Source organism: Lithobates pipiens, unplaced genomic scaffold (assembly GCF_037356315.1).
Source record: "Lithobates pipiens isolate NorthernLeopardFrog02 unplaced genomic scaffold, aLitPip1_a1.2 Scaffold_4, whole genome shotgun sequence".
Lineage (NCBI taxonomy): Eukaryota > Metazoa > Chordata > Amphibia > Anura > Ranidae > Lithobates > Lithobates pipiens.
In genome coordinates this window covers 742,747-760,390 of record NW_027507852.1, presented here as the reverse complement: position 1 = coordinate 760,390, position 17,644 = coordinate 742,747, and the positions used below count along the sequence as shown (strand labels likewise).

Below are 17,644 nucleotides of genomic sequence, written 5' to 3'. Positions count from 1 at the left end.
CGTGTTCATGGCTGCTTTTTACTTGGAAGTGATACTGTCTTTCCTTGTTATTTTGTAAAATTAATAAAGATAGATTTGCCTCTAAAAAAGGTATTCAGCGTTCAACCATAAAAAACTTCACACAGGCACTATATTGCACAGGTATGAATGGACTTAAGTGACAAGTAGGGGCTCGATCACACTGGTACTTTTTATTCTTTTTTTATTATTTATAAAGGATAAAGCATCCAGCAGAGCAATGTACTACAGAATAGGTACAATGCCTCACATAATACAAAGATGATTCAAAAGTAGCATGGTAGTATAAAGCGAGATACAGAAAATGTCAGATATTCTGACATCAAGAAAACCCGCATAAATTCTTACTTCGAAAAATGGAGAGGCAACTAGACAATATGCCTGAGTTTGCTTGGGCAGACACATCAAATTATTTAGAGGAAAAGAAAACAGAGAAACTAAAGACGCCTATGGGCTTAGTCAGTCATAGAACCCAGAAAGGTGAGGGGAGGGGGAAAGAGAAGGGAAACCAGGTTGATGGGAGGTACACAAGCATTGGCAAGGAGGACCTCATTCCCCACAGAAGCTCTCCAGGAGGGACTTCCCCTCATCCGAATATACAAACATGTCCCAATATGATCATGTTTTAGTATAATGCCCTCTCCTGTTTTGGGAAAGTAAGCACTAGGTCCTCCATAGCATTAAAACTCCTGACTTTATTAGTCTCCACTGTTTTCTACGTACCCCATGCGCAGTGCAACGCAACCTGGAGATGAGGTGCAGTAAAATGCAGACATGCTGCATTTTACGGCAGTACACAGGTAGGTACCACATGTCACTGCACACCAGTGCAACATAGGAAGCTGCTGTTAGAAGCCATGAATGAAGCGTTTTGTGTGCTTCAAATACAGAAAGAAAAAAAAAAAAAGGAAACTACGATGAGCTAAAAAACACACATCACAACACCCTCTACTACGCCTCATTGCAGCCCAAAATGGACAGCTGCCGCAAAAATGGAACCCTTACTGAGCAGGCAGTGTAAACTAGCACCTCAAAAGGAGGTTGGCTGTTCAAAATTTTCATACAAATACATTTGTCATTCAGATTTCTGCAATGTGGTTTAAGCCAAAACATAAAAGAATAGAATTTAAAGCGTATCTAAACGCAAGAACAAAAGTATTGCAACTTGCCTGTCCTTGATGTGGTGATCTTGCCAATAATTCAGTTCCTGTTTAAGAGTGACAACCGTACTAAGCAGTGTTGTCACCCTAAACAGGGAGTGTGTTAGGACTACATGACACCGCCCTCTCTATCGTAACAGTTGAAGGTTTTGTAGTCCATAGCAGGGAACAATGCCAAATGATAAATGTTCAGGAGGTAGAGAGTACAGGCAGTCCCCTGGTTACAAACAAGATAGGGTCTGTAGATTTGTTCTTAAGTTGAATCTGTTTGTAATGCGGAACAGGTAAATTTTTTTTAAGTGTAGCTCCAGCCAAAAAAAAAAAATATATATATATATATTTTTAAGCTTTTTGGATAGCAAGTATGAGTCACTTGTAAGTCGGATGTTTTTATCTAAGGGACTGCCTGTAATGGAATTCAGCAGCTCAAGATTTCTCACTGAATGAACATTTTATTTTTTTTCCCCAAGAAAAAAATTAAAAATGTATTGTTGAGTTTAAAGAGAGTTCCCCTTAAAAAAAAAATAAAAAGAAAAGAAAAGTCAGCAGCTACAAATACTGCAGCTGCTGACTTTTAATAAATTGGACACTTACCTGTCCTAGGCTCTACCGATGCGGGGGAATGAAGCCCCACTCGTCGCCCCCCTCCGCTCGGCGGCATTGCAACTGTGGGCACCCGGCTGTGGCTTCACAGCCGGGCACCAACTGCTCATGCGCGAGCAGCGCCGCGATTGGCCGCGCAGTCATCTAGGACCTGTCACGTGTCCCAGATGACTGACAGGAGGTAGGGGGCAGAGCTGAGCCCTTCCTGCGCCGAGGGGAAGTGATGTCACCAGCCCAGGCACTGAAAGGGGCAGACTATGAGGGACCCCCTAGCAACAGGCATTTAGAGGAGAGTTTAAAAAAAAAATCCACTTGTGTGTGGAACACCACTTTAAATACACTTTACAGGAACATGCCCATCTGTAACTTCCGTTTGCACATCAAAATTGCAAAACATCCATGTATGTTTTAATACAAGCATAGTTTTCATACCGCTAGAAATCGGGGATCCACAATAAAGCCAGGATGCCTGTGTAACCACTCATGTAATTGGCAGCGTTTGGGGGCTTCCTCCCCAAGAAGCACAGTGCCATCCCTCTGATTTACAACTGGAATTCGAGCATCCATATCCAACTCCATCTGAAAAAGGGACAAAACCATTAGTGAATAATTACTTCAATGCATATAGAGAAAAATACTTCACTATTACTTTTTTTTTTTTTTAATCTGTCCTTAGTTTTTGACACCATTTACTACTCTAACCTACCGTTTCTCTTCTTTGGGTGTCTGGTATGCTTCTTGGATTTCCTTGCACCTTTCTGGATGGACTTTAAATATCTCCACTCTGTCATTATGCCACAAGGCTTGATTCTTGGACACCGACAGAGCAACACAGGAACAGGAGGGAGGGTGGTCTGTCTTGTACTTTGCTCAGGAATATGGAATTTACTGAGGAGGAAGGCGGACACCACCTTTAGGAAGAAGTCTTGGGGTCTTGGGCACTAGACAACCTTAACCTTGTGTAGAAAATGTGATAGCTACCAAGAAGGCTATTTTACAGATTGGTTCAAAGGGTGGTTTCTGCAAGGCATAGAGAACCAAACTGAGGGCCCCAAGGAAACACAGGGTGTTTGTAAGGGTAGTTTGATCTGGGAAACACCTTGAATAAAAGTTATTTATTTATTTTTTTTTACAAAGGAAAGCAATGAAAGGTTTTTTGAAAAAAAAAAAAAAAAAAAAAGTGGGACTAGGCCAAAAACTGAGTCTTAACAGTAGTTAAAAAGGAGGATGGATAGGTGGAAATCTATGCTTCAGAGTGCAGGTGGTGTGTCAAGAGGCTCAGAATCACTGCTTGAGAATGTAAAAAAGGTGAGCAGAGAGGTATGTCCAAAGGCTGGGGATCTATGCTTGTGTGGTTGACAGAGTGGAGAAGGAGGGCAGAGGGGCATGTCCAGAGGATCCTAAATCTGGCCACAAACCGTGGCAACTCAACGTTCAATCTGGAGGGCAGGATATCCATGTCTGGAGTCCCCCATCTCCGACATATCAAGTTGAAGATATATGGGTAAAAAGGCCCATTTCCCCTTGGTCCAGGCAATGACAACTGTGGTAATCAAACTTCTAATGCTCTACTACAGAGATGTGAAGAGCAGTGTTTCTCCATCCATGAGATGATTAGGCTTGATTCCATCAAGGCTGCATGACTTTTGATACTCTCCTAGTGCTTCATAAAGGCTGTGGGGCGTTGTCCGATTGCACCTTGATTGGAAGGAGGGTGGGTCCAGTGGTGTAGAATCATTTTTATCGCTCCAAGATCAAAGATGTTGATGGGCAGCTTGGCTTCTTTCGGTGACCATGCTCCCTGAACTAAGAATTTGGAACACTCCAGCCTAAGAGGCTGGAATCGATTATCGCCTTCCACTGGTATGGTAGACACATCTTTGTTTGTTCCATGCGCTCAAGAGGTGTTGGAGAAACCGTGAATCAGTATTTCTCAACAACCAAAGCATGCCCAGCTGCTGCTCATGTGAAGTGCACCCCATGTACACTGAACGGTGTATTTTAAAAGTATAGTAGTGCTACCCTTAAGTGCTAAATTTTGTAAATATTCTATAAAGCAACTATACAATGAACTGGTCAACATTCAAAATTAAGGGGCCTATGGCTACCGTGAAAGAAGGCCTGGGTAGATCAGTATATCAACCTAAGGGGTAGTATAACAGGATAAGAGTTCCAGGACTAAAGTACACACTAAACCACAGAAATTATGTGTCCAAGGCGATCATCCTCGCCTCGAACGTAGCCAGTATTGGGCCTGGTCAGGTGTGTTAAAGAGGGCTTTCATATCGACCACTTTTAAGTGAGCTAGGTATGATACTAAATACAGGATTGCCCTTGTCACGGAGTTTGAGCTGGACTTTGTTAAAGGTCGCAGGGAATTTCTGCAATTCCAATGAAAAAAAAAAAAAATCAGGAAAGATGGACAGTCACATTCTCTAAATGAATCGTAGGGCTTTGTAAAGGATCATGGCCTGATCTTTTTAATTCAATAGGTGGGCCAAAAGCAGTCTGGGTGGCGCACTAGGCTGGGGAGGTTTCGCCAGGACCCTGTGTGCTCTCCACCAGGAAGGCTGACAAGATTTTGGCCTTCTGCGCATTCAGAGAGTCTAAAGATCCTGATATAGCATCACAGGCGGTTATCAAAGTCGTCCGCCTTATAATACCAAAAGGATGTTTGCTTTTCAGCTGCGGACACTTTTTTAGGGATGGGTGTAAAGTAAAGAGGCATTGCAGATCTGTATGGCCACCAGTAGCTGTGTGTTGATTTGTTCTAATGTGAGTTAAGGCTGCTTGTCAGAGTGGGAGGTTGCAGTCTTCTGTGTCACAGCAGCCGCATATCCTCCACTCCTTGTATGTGGCAGACCCCTTACCTGTCAGTGCGGGCAAACTCTCACAGCCTTTCTGCCGCTGACTGGTTTGTTCCCACTCATCTGTGCAGGTGGGTGCCATGGAAATGCGGGCGCCTGTCAGCGGAGCTGCCGGGGATATACAGGATGCTAGTGGGAGTCTGTGGCTGTGCTCTGAGTTTTTACAGAACACATCTAGCAGCCATAAAAGCGGAAACCAGGCACCCGTGAATATAAAATATAGTGCAAAAATGATAGATAGATTATATATATATATATATATATATATATATATATATATATATATATATATATATATATATATATATATATATATATATATATATGTGCTTTATTTCTGATAAATATTATATGATATAATATTAACCAATGTGTAAATAAAATGATTGTAAATGCATCTTCATATGAGTTAGTGCCAACGGTGTTGAAAAAACTGTGTTTAAAAAAAAATAATAATAAAGATAATCAAATTGAAAGGTCCCTCAATACAGGAGCTCTTAAACCCAACCTCTCCAGTGACCAGCAGCACTCAACACAAATGGGATTTTTCAAGTAAAATTATTTTGAACTGTCAAAATTAACTATGGTTTGTATTGCTTTTACAATACTGATGTTACAAAATGAAATTGTTAAAGGGGATCTAAAGTCACAGCATACAAACAGAAGAGCAAGTAACAATTGTGCACTAATGCACAAATCTGGGTTTAGAGGAGTGAGCAGTATTCATAACATGGGATACACCTTGACCTACAAGGAGGAAGCATTCCCATGAACAGCGAGTCATTAGTCCTCATATGAATGCCGTGAATTGAATTTGTTAAAAAAACAGTATCTTGCTTGCATTATTCATAAAACTGCAATAAATGCTATCAGAGAAACAATCCTCACCAGTGAGGAGGCTCACCTGGACCAATTTCTTTTTACTCTTCTTCTTATGTACATGCTGCACAGAATCCACTGCTCCATTACCTAGGAGTTTGTGTTTCTGAAATTTTATCTTTAGCCCTTCCTCCTACAACAGACAGAGGAGATAACATTTCATTGATAGAAGATACATAACAAATTAAAGCGGCTTTAAAGGATAAAATATAGTTTTCTAAAACAGGCTATACTTATTTGCAAAGAGTGGCCCTGAATCTCCTCTTCTGGAGTTCCCTGCTGGCGCTTTTGGCTCCTCCACTTCTGTATGTGCCACCGCAGCAAGCTGCTTACTATGGTGGCACATTAGCAGGCTTGCTTCCGAGCCAGGCTGTGCGTATTCATAGAGAGACACTGTGTGGCTTGCCCCCAATCCCCAGTAACTACTTACAGGACTTGCTTAACAGCAGCAGCCAATGGCACCCACTGCTTCCTGTGGCAGGCGAGCCAATGGCCTGACCTGTGAATATAGGCGAGAGCCTTTCCATACAGGCACAGTGCTGGCTTAACCACTTCACGACCAGCGCACACCAATATACGGCGGCAGCATGGCACGGACAGGCAAATAGGCATACAGGTACATCCCTTTAAATTTGCCGCCACGCCATCACGCACACCGGTCGGGACCTCCGCGAGTCCGATCAGTGATGTGTAAAACACAGCCAAGCCCGCCCCCCCCCCCCCCCCCACAGTTAGCAACACGCCCCTAGGACACACTTAACCCCTACACTGCCACCTAGTGGTTAATCCCTTCACTGCCAGTGTCATTTACACAGGAATCCGTGCATTTGTATAGCACCGATTGCTGTATAAAAGACAATGATCCCAAAAATGTGTCAAAAATGTTTGACATGTCCGCCATAATGTTGCAGTCACAAAAAAAAAAATAAAAAAAAAAAAATATTATCCATCTATCTATCTATCTATATCTATATCTATATCTATATCTATATATATATATATATATATATATCTATCTATATCTATATCTATAAATAAAAATGCCATAAAACTATCACCAATTCTGTAAACGCTATAACTTTTGCGCAAACCAATCAAATCGCTTATTGCTATTTTTTTTTACCAAAAATATATATCGGCCTAAACTGAGGAAAAAAACTTGTATATATTTTTGGGGGATATTTATTATAGCAAAAAGTAAAAAAGAATGTGTTTTTTTCAAAATTGTCGCTCTTTTTTGTTTATAGCGCAAAAAATAAAAACCGTAGGGGTGATCAAATACCACCAAAAGAAAGCTCTATTTGTGGGGGGGGGGAACGTTAATTTTGTTTGGGAGCCACGTCGCACGACTACACAATTGTCAGTTAAAGCGACGCAGTGCCGAATTGCAAAAAGTGGTATGGTCTTTGGCCAGAAAAATGGTCCGGGCTTATGTGGTTAAGTGAGGAAAATACAAATACTGGGACATTTTTATCTTAATGCAGGAAATGCATTAAGGTATAAAATGTCTTGCCTTTACAACCACTTCAATTAGGCTATAAGATTTCCAGGTGTGGAGCTTACGCCGTTATTAATGATCTTATTGTTGCAAGTTTAAGCACAATATCAAATGTGTTAAAAGACCAAATTACCTGCAATACGTGCCAAATACAGGCAACAAGTAATACTATTCAACAAATCTGATTTCAGCACAGCTGCAGCGAACATTCATTCAATGTAAAGCCCAGTACAGACTGACAGTTTGAATTGTTCAACTCAACGGAGTTGAATGAAAAAAGAAAAAAAAAAAAAAAAAACAGAGGAGTTCACGGTACTATGCGTTGTTGGTACAGCGATCTACCCGCTGAGCTACTGTGTTCTGACAGGAGGACGGGGACTGAACCCCCCATACTGCCAAAACACACAGGTCAGAACTAATCGGATGCCAATTGGAATAGTTTATTCCAGCATGCAGAATGTACAGCCTGCTTTTGTCGGACAGGCTGCTGTACACACAGGCCGAATGTTGGAAGGTTTCTGTTGAATCAGCTGATACTTGGCTGTGTGTACCAGGTTTAAGTGCCCTATGTAAAGTATTTTCTCCTTGCTTCACCAACCCCATTCAAACTTACAATAAAAACTGGAATTTGATTGGTAGCTGTGAAAAACATCCTTTTAGTGACCACTAACCCTTCACCAGGCTTTCTGTATGCAAGAATCAGCAGGGAGCCTGCAGTAGGTCATTCAGAATCACACAATTATAAAAAACAATGAAGCAAGATGTACTGGTGCAGCACAGCTATGGCTTGATGAAAAAATGTTAATTGTGAACTTAGAAGAAATTAAAAGTATACCATAAGAGGACTTACACTTTTGATTTGGACTGTAAATTCCTTTTGATCAGGGGCAGGGCGCATATGTGTATAGGTGGTGGGGCTCCGTTCCTCAGGGGATGGTGACATACTGTCAGGGCTGTCACTTGGTGGATCAGAAATTCTCCTTGGTGAACTCCATTTGCCAGTCAACACACCATTGCATACTTGCTCAATTCGACAGAGGAGAACACGATCCTATATAATTTTAGATTCATTCAGAAGTTTGTTATAACAGTATCCCTAAACTTAATTGGCAGGTACTGCCAAGAAGCTTAATTGTGGTTTGTGACTTACCTTTGGCCAATCTGCACTATGTGGATTCTCCAGAACTGCTTGGGCACTGCCCTCTGATTTCAGGTCTACTGGAGAATCTGTGAGGGACAATCGATTTTCCTCATCAAGCAACCGAGAGTGTGGTAAACCTGCTAAGAAAGTATAAGCAAAGTTGTCTAGGAAAAACTGAATATGTATAAAAAACAAAAAAACAAAAAAAAAAAACAAAAACAAAAACAACAAACATACACCACAGTATAAACAAAGAACTAAAACTTTCTAAAAGTAATATATTAGATACACTGGCATGCTGACAGTAGCATTTTTCCCCATCTTGATTTAAACTATAGGTCTGCAATCAAGACAATTTCTTAAAAAACAAAAATTATTGGGTGCGTCGCAATGGGTAAATAATAATAAAAAAAAAACAACAAAGAAAAGAAGAAGAAAGAGAATGCTAGAACAGAGGTGTTAGATGAGAATTTAACTTGTCACCGGTATTGTGCCATTCTGCGGTGTGATAAAAAATTGCCCAGTGCCTGTCATCGGCCTGCTAACAGAGAAGCAATACTAGGATTGTGAATTGCTCACCATTTAGATTAGCTGTTTTGCTTCCATTGCTTTCATCAGATGAATCATCTGAGTTGGATGAAGAGGATGCTGACGAGCAAGAAGATCGTCGTGGAGCTGGAGAGGAACTGACAGATGAAGAGATTGAAATAATATGAGGTGCTTGAAGTTCTGTGGTAGGCAAAGGGTGGACAGTGGAGGGAGTGGATGGGCGGGAGGTATTTGCCATGCCTCTAGATTGGAGATAGTTGAGCCGGCATCTTAGGAAAGAAAATGAGGGGTCCGGCATTAGCGTAAGGTCTGTGCGGCTCAGTCCATATTGTGCTGCCCCTTCAAGAAGCTCCTTATCATGACGACCACTCTCCCACCATTCAGGTAATTCAGGGTCCGGCCGACACAAAGATAAACGTGCAGGAAGCAAAGGATGACACAGAACCTGTTCACGCACCCTGCGCAAGAGGTCAAGGCGGAACAAAGCTCTCGATGCTCGTTCCTCTGAAATAGGTTCAATGAAGAGAGATGGATCTGGAGACTCTAGAAGAAAAAAAGAAAAAATACACACGTGTAAACACATACAAATAACTAAATAGGGCAAATAAGTAGAAAGAAAAAATAAAAATAAATAAAAAGCACATCTTACCATCTCCTGCAACTGGTGGTAAACGACAAACTTGCCGACACATAGCCACAAAACCATGAAAATATTTAAGCAACGATTCATCCGTTTTCTTGTCCAACCTAGCGAGACTACGAAATCTCTGCCAGTCATAGAGCTGTGTGTCAGGGTCATACTCAACCCCAAAGCTGGAGAGAACACGAAAGAAATCACAAGCCTCTCGACGAGTCCACCTGTTTTAAAATGAAGAAAGGAGGATGCTAAAAATTTAACAACTACATTGTTTTACAAATAACGATTAACATACTAATCTTCTGTTGAAGTCTAACCTTTGCTGTTTCTCTCGAAGTGCAATTTCCTTCAGTTTGAAAGCTGCCTCACATCGTTTCTTTCGCTTGTCCCCTCGTTCAGCAGCTTCAATCTTCAGTTGTTCTCGCTTATAGCTACGTTGGTATGCAGTAATAAGCCGACGAAGGCGGGCAGTAAGTGCAGATCCAGGTGGCCATAGCATGCCACTAGGCACAGGTGTTGCTGCAGAAACAGTTAAATGTCAATGACTTAATATCTGAAATTACTAAATTTTTTAGACGGGTGACTTAAATATTTGAGACTTTAAACTTCTGGTAGATGCAAGAACCAGTTACACATTTTGGAGAAACCTCACTGCTAGAAGACACTGATGTCAAAAGCATATATAATGGGCTTTGGGTCAAATTCACGCTCGATTTTTTGCCAAGCGAATACATTAATTATACTGGTGTATGTGCACATGCATACACAAACCCAAATACATGTATATTTAAGTAGTACATGTGCTGGAACATAGTTGAAAGAATGGGCCCTGATTGTTCAAAACAAAAACTGCATATATATATATATATATATATATATATATATATATCTTTTGAATTTCTGAGTCTGAAGTTTTAAGTAGACCACTTGAACCTCCAAGCAGGCAGCTCTTTGGTGCTGTCTTGCTAATCCATAGTACTCTGGGAATCCTTTATCCTTTTTAACCTTTTCAATGCCTAAATAATTTCATTTTTCATGCATGTTAAAATACACATGATTGGCATAAAAATTACTTTAAATCCTCAAAACATAACACTTTCTGAAAAGCGGCAAACCTGTAGAAAAGGTGCTACAGTTCAAAATTTCACATTTACAAATAGGATGTTTCATCTTCACAGGAAGCCTAACCTTTGGGTTAAATGTCTACAGTAGGGATTAGACATCAGCAAACAAAAGAAACTGTAGACCAGTCCAGAATACCCCCCCACCTTACTACCAGCATGCCTCATTTCTGTAGCAAAGCAGTACCAAGAACGTGGTAATAAACAGAGGGGAGAAACCCATGTCCTTCCACAGACCCCAATAAAAGGATTTTACAAGGGGTACAAAATGTTTTCTCTCTTTACCATTGAGTTACACAAAGTTTTTAAATTTTGGGGCGACCAAAAGAAGTACAAGTGAGGGGTGGTCAACACAGCAAACAATTGTTAACAAGCCCAACAAAACAGAGAACATGGGACTACCTGATGAACTTTATGCCCAAAGGTGGAAACAGAATGAACCCAAACATCCACCCGTAGAATTAAAAGTGGTTCTAAAGCCTAAACATTTTTAACCCTAATGTATTCCTTGCATTGACAAAAAAAAAAAAAAAAAAATAATAAGTGTTTAGGCATCAGCATCCCTACCCCCACTTTCTTACCGGAGCCCTCATTTGATCCAGTTCTATGCACATCTGCAGTTCTTCTCTCCCCCTCACTTCTGGGTCTCACTGGCTTTGCTAGGGGAACCAGGAGCCATTGGCACCCAGTGCTGTCAAAGCAAGTGACAAGGAAGGAAGTGCAGAGTACCGCTGTATGTGTCACTGGAGGAAGCAGCAGGGCTTGGGAGCGAGCACACATGGGTGCCCCCATAGGAAACTGCTTCCCGTGGGGGCACTGTACAACGAGAAGGGGTCAGGAGTGCCAGCAGGGGACCGGAGAAGAGGAGGTTCGTGGTCAATCTGCAATTACACTACACAGAGCAGGTAATTATAGAGATGTTTATTTAAAAGGTTACCTTTACAATCAGTTTAAATTACGTATGAACAGGTGACCAAGCAGCAACCTTGCAAATGTGGAAAACAATTTCTTGAGGCTGAAAAGCCAGAGAAGAACTCAAGGATCAGTGGCGGCCTGTCCATTAAGGGTGCCCTGGTGCCACCCCCCTCTCTCCAGCCACCCTTGTTGGCTCTGCGATCTAAGTGGGCAGGTGAATGGGTAATGTGGGTCATAAAGCTGTGCATGATCACCATAAAGACCTCAGCCTAAAATGGCAGAGGATTCATCCACAACTGACGAAGAGAGCAGCACAGTTACTACCTCCATCAGTAGGCATGTTGAAAGCAACAGATCAGTTTTTAAGAGTGAGATGGGGGCACCCGGTACAGTGGAAACACCCTTTTCCCTATCCCCACAGAGTCTTGAATCAAGACCTGTAGCAGCTATGGCGCTATAAAACTTATAAGCTCAGGCAAGGAGATAAGGCCTCAAGTAATCACAATGTGAAGGAATCTAATGTACATAATGATAATCAGAAAATGTCTATTTGCTTATGTGTATACATGTTTCTATGCAACTCCTTACTTATTATGTAGTATACAGATTGGCTCTTAAAGATGGCGGGTACACCCTGCTTCCCACGTGTTAGAAGAATGCATATGAGATAAGAGAACCAGCTTCAACCAAACTTCAAGCATCAAGTTTCTCCATTTCTCTTGTATTTTAACCAATGAGATGTACCAATTAGACTGACATAGCAATGACGTATCTTTCTGTATAAAATATTAACACCGCCCATGAATAAATCAGAAGTTAGAAGTAACCGAGCTGAACGTGTCTCAGAGAGTGTTTACTTCTAATGTACATGCACATTTATACTTTTTAATTAGAAACAGCAGCAGATAACCTTGAACTAGATTGTAGTTCTTATCCATTTTAACAATACCCGGACAGCTTGTAGTAAATAAGAGTTGTATTGCCTGAAATTACTAAATTCACTATATAGGCATGACAGACCTAACCAAGATAGGGGCTTCTGGAGAGGACTAGGAGCAAGCCTCTTACCCACTGACTATGGCCCATATGGCGCAGGGAGAGAGAGCAGATTATTCTCCAACAATGGACCACCACTTTTAATGGACGCTGAGAACGTGGCTTGGATTACTTCAGATGGGACAGTAATATTTATCCAAAATATCTCCTAGGTATATAAAGACTATTCCTTGTTTGTTTGATTCTGAACTATATGTAAAGGGGTTGTAAAGGTTGGAGGTTTTTATAAACAAAAAATATAACTAAATAAAAACACAGATACATGTCATACTTACCTCCACTGTGCAGTTGGTTTTGCACAGAGTGGCCCTAATCCTCCTCTTCTCCTCCCCTCTGCGGCGCTCCTGACTCCTCTTCGAGTGCCTCGGAGAATTGCTTTCCTTTGTGAACACCTGTGCGGGCGCACACCCATGTCCTGTTTTTGGGCCTACTGACACAGAAAGCAGGACTCGGCCTCGCCCCTGGCACCCGAGTCATTGGATTTAATTGAAAGGAGTGGGAGCCAATGGCTGCGCTGTTATCAATCTATCCAATCAGGACACGAGACACCGGCTGGAGCTGGTGTGCTCGTTCCTGTCATGGAAATTACGGGGCTCAAGTATGTATAAGGGGGGCTCTGGGGCGCTACTGAAGCACAGATGGTTTTTCACCTTAATGCATTAAGTTGAAAAACGGCGAGGGTTTACAATCGCTTTAATTGAAGTAGCTGGGCACATTGGCCTCTCATGTTCTTCAATGTAGGTGCCGAACAGTCTGCTACTGAGGTCTCCTGCTATAGTATGTTGTCTACTAGGCTGAGGAGGGGGGAGATCACTGTTTGTATTGTTAATTGTGCTAATTGGAACACCTTTTCGTCTCTCCTAGCAAACCCTTGGGGGATGTGTTTACATGTGTATTGTACTTTAGGAGTTTGATGCCGGAAAGTCTGACCTGAAGTGTGGATATCCGATTAATCACAACATTGTCTGGGTGGGATTTGAGTCACCTAGGCTGGGTTAAGAGCGACAAGTTAAATAGCTTTTGTTACAGTTTGTATTTTTAGGGTAATATGATCAGGGGGCTGTCCTCCTGTGGTATATATTTGGTGAGTTTGTTCAAATAAAGATTCTATGTTCCTACAAGCTAGAGTCAGCAAGTGTTGTACAGGCGGCTATAATCTGATTTCTGATGTTCAGACTGGAGGAGGCTGTATACTGGACAGAAGCACTCAAGGGGAATGCAACAGGGTTTCTGTGACAATAGAAATATATAAAAAGCAATAAAAATACTTCGCCAACTTCAACATACAGGTGATACTCGAAAAATTACAATATCTTTCAAAAGTTAAATTCACTATTGCAACTTAAAAAGGTGAAACCAATATACGAGATAGACTCATTACATGCAAAGCAAGATAGTTCAAGCAATGATTTGTCATAATTGTGACGATTATGGTTTACAGCTCATGAAAACCCCAAATCCACAATCTCAGAAAATTTGAATATTGTGAAAAGGTGCAATATTCTAGGCACAAAGTTTCCCTCTATAATCAGCTAATTAAACCATAACACCTGCAAAGGGTTCCTAAGCCTTTAAATGGTCTCTCAGTCTGGTTCAGTAGGAATCACAATCATGGGAAGGACTGTTGACCTGACAGTTGTGCAGAAAACCATCATTGACACCCTTCATAAGGAGGGAAAGCCTCAAAAGTTGATTGCAAAAGAAGTTGGATGTTTCCAAAGTGCTGTATCAAAGCACATTAATAGACAGTTATGTGGAAGGCAAAAAAGTGTGGAAGAAAGAGGTGCACAAGCAGCAAGGATGACCGCAGACTGGAGAGGATTGTCAGGAAAAAGGCCATTCAGAAGTGTTGGGGACTTTCATAAGGAGTGGACTGAAGCTGGAGTGCATTAATAGCCACCACACACAGACTGATCCTGGTCATGGGCTTCAAATGTTGTATTCCTCTTGTCAAGCCACTCCTGAACAACAAAACAGCAGAAGCGTCTTACCTGGGCTAAAGAAAAACCAGACCTGGTCTGTTGCTCAGTGGTCCAAAGTCCCCTTTTCTGATAAGAGCAAATGTTGCATCTCATTTGGAAACCAAGGACCCAGAGTATGGAGGAAGAATGGAGTAGCGACACACACTGCAAGATGCTTGAAATCCAGTGTGAAGTTTTCACAGTCTGTGTTGATTTGGGGAGCCATGTCATCTGCCGGTGTTGGTCCACTGTACTTCATTAAGTCCAGGGTCAACCCAGCCTTCTACCAGGAGATTTTGGAGCACTTCATGCTTCCTTCTGCAGACGAGCTCTATGGGGATGCGGACATAATTTTCCAGCAGGACTTGGGCACCTGCCCACACTGCCAAAAGCACCAAAACCTGGTTCAATGACCAAGGGATTACTGTGTTTGATAGGCCAGCAAACTGGCCGGACCTGAAGCCCATAGAGAATCTATGGGGCATTGTGAGAAAGGTGAGAGACATGAGACAGCGCAATGCAGAAGAGCTGAAGGCCGCTATTGAAGCATCCCGGTCTTCCATAAAACCTCTGCAGTGCCACAGGCTGATAGTTTCCATGCCACGCTGCATTGAGGCAGTAATTGCTGCAAAAGGGGACCAAACAAAGCACGAAGTACATATGCATGCTTATATTTTTCAGAGGTCCGAAATTGTTCTATGTACAATCCTTGTTTTATTGATTGCATGTAATATTCACATTTTCTGAGATTGTGGCTTTGGGGTTTTCACAAGCTGTAAGCCATAATCACCACAATTATGACAAATCACAGCTTGAACCATCTTGCTTTGCATGTAATGAGTCTCTCTCAAATATTAGTTTCACCTTTTAAGTCAGTGAAATAAATTAAACTTTTGCAGGATAATTTTTCAAGTATCACCTGTAGAGCCGCCAACACATCTAGAAGACTAATTGTAAAACTATATAAAAGGAGTAAATGTGTAATGCTAAAAATATGTCTAAATCAGAGTCGCCTGAAAACATTGATGATGTGAAAACGATGTCATGTATAGATACAATGAAGTATTGATAGTGTGTAAATCATACCGTCTATCAGGCCCGGACTGGAACAAAAAATAGGCCAGGGCATTTTGAAATGAGCAGCCCATGACATCTTAACCGGCCATTTTCCATCCTGATGAATCCCCCGGGAGAGGGGAGGGGGAAACCCGGCAAGGGTGCGGGGGGGCGAGGGGGACAGGGAAAGAGCAGGGGGGGGGGGGGGGGGGCAGAGAGCACAGGGAAGAACCTTGAGAACATGGGGTGGTGCGAAAGCACGGGGGGGGGGGGGGGCAGAGAACACATGGAGGAAGAGGAGAGCAAAGGGAGTGGGGGGGGGGTTAGAGAGCACAGGGGGGCTGTAGAACACTGGGGGGAGGTGGAGGGCAGTGGAAGGCAGCAGAGAACATGAGGAGGTGGAGAGAACAGGGGGTAGGCGGAGATCAATGGGGGGGCTGTAGAACACTGGGAGAGAGGCGCAAGGCAGAGGAGGGCAGTGTAGAGCATGGGGTGGTGGAGATCACAGTGGGCTGGAGAGCACTGGGGGGGGCTAGAGAGCACAGGTGGGCACCATAGAGCATGGGGGGGCTAGAGCGCACTGGGGTGGCGGTGCAGGGCACATCATAGAGCATGGGGGGAGGCACAGGTGGGCACCATAGAGCATGGGGGGGGGGCTAGAGAGCACTGGGGGTGAGGTGCAGGGCACAGGGGATAGCGTAGAGCACGGGAGGGAGGAAGATGGAGAGCAGAGGGTGAGGCACAGGTGAGCAGCATAGAGCATTGGGGGGGTGGAGAGCACGGGGGGGGGGGGGGGGAGAGCACAGGGGGGCAGAAAGCAAGCATTTAGAGATTGCAGGACGAAGATGGAGAGACGGATTCTTCTATATGCAGCCACCCCACTACTCCTCCTATTCAGGTTACAGGTGGCCACACTTACGTTCTTCTCTCTGATCCGGCTGCATCAGGCTCCTCTCCCCTTTGTGGTCATGCCCCCCGGCTCCAACGGCTAAACTATACTGGTGGCTGTGGAGAGGAGTCTCCTCTAGCTCCTCCCCCCTTCATGTTTCAGTCCCCCTGGTGCCGATGGCTGAGCCTGAGCTGAACTGGCAGCTGGGCAGCCGCGGAAAGGTTAGGGACTGGCGTGGGCTTAAAGAGCAGCCTGTCTTGGCCCCGCAAGCAAGGACATGCGGCCCTGGCCCACCGGGCAAATGCCCGGTTTGCCCTATGGTCAATCCGGGCCTGCCGTCTATATACATCGGAAAGTGTTAAGTATACAAATCCCAGTGATGCAACTGTATACAATGAATAAGACGACAGTTGAAAATCACAATTGTATGCACACTAAAAGATGCAGGTTATACAACTGCATACAATAATGGGACAGGTGACATCACAATTGTATACACACTAACAGGTGTAGCAATAAGAGTGCAGTAAAAGGGAGTGAAAAATATATTGATAACACATAATATATATTCACACTGTGTGCAAAAATATAATACAATAAGATGACCTGAACCAATGGGGGCAAGTGATATAAGGTAATTACAGCCCTTATGGGTGTATAACCCAACTTATAGTGGTCACATTTAAAACATACCGATGCTTAAAAGTTTTTCAACAGTGACACAATTCTATTAACAGTTAAAAATTGTAAAAGTCCAAAATGGTGGTGATGGCATAAGAAACTTTCAAAGTTATACAAGTGGCATTAGTGATGCAAGTAAATATCTAGCGATCTCTGAATGTTTATATATAATCAGCCATTACATTACGGGATTGTGCCGCCACCATCTAGGGATGAGGGGTTGGGTACTCTTACCCCAGGCTGTGGAGCCACACGCCAGTTGCAGTGAGACATACAGACATAGACGAAGGTCCAATGGACATGGATCGAATTTCCAAAGGCAGCATACTCCAGCTCCTCCTTTGGTGGGATATAGGAAACCAGGACATAACTCACCGTCCGCGATCCTCCAAATGGTGATGTTTATTGGGGTATAAAAGAAAAGAAAAAACAAAAACAAAAAAAAACGACATCACGGAGCTGGTGGATGTTAGAGACCTTGTGCTCCTCCACCTTCCGTTTGAGGATGCCCCATAGATGAGCAATAAATAGGGTTGATGTCTTGAGACATGCTTGGTCAGTCCATCACCTTTACCCTCAGCTTCTTTAGCAAGACAGTGGTCGTCTTGGAGGT

At 42.9% G+C, this 17,644-nt stretch overlaps 1 protein-coding gene across 5 annotated transcripts in view; it reads right to left on the bottom strand.

Moving 5' to 3' along the window:
* CHD8 (chromodomain helicase DNA binding protein 8) overlaps positions 1-17,644 on the bottom strand; it is a 124,286-nt gene that overhangs the window by 8,499 nt on the left and 98,143 nt on the right. For 3 of the 5 annotated variants that reach the window (XM_077466867.1, XM_077466868.1, XM_077466869.1), the window contains exons 30-36: positions 9,670-9,871; positions 9,365-9,573; positions 8,746-9,258; positions 8,176-8,306; positions 7,876-8,076; positions 5,553-5,660; positions 2,214-2,360 (exon numbers count right to left, since the gene is read on the bottom strand). In XM_077466867.1, the coding sequence (XP_077322993.1) occupies positions 2,214-2,360; positions 5,553-5,660; positions 7,876-8,076; positions 8,176-8,306; positions 8,746-9,258; positions 9,365-9,573; positions 9,670-9,871 (1,511 nt within the window). Of the gene's footprint in view, positions 1-2,207; positions 2,361-5,552; positions 5,661-7,875; positions 8,077-8,175; positions 8,307-8,745; positions 9,259-9,364; positions 9,574-9,669; positions 9,872-17,644 lie in introns of those variants that run through there. The other 2 variants (XM_077466870.1, XM_077466871.1) reach the window with 2 other exon arrangements.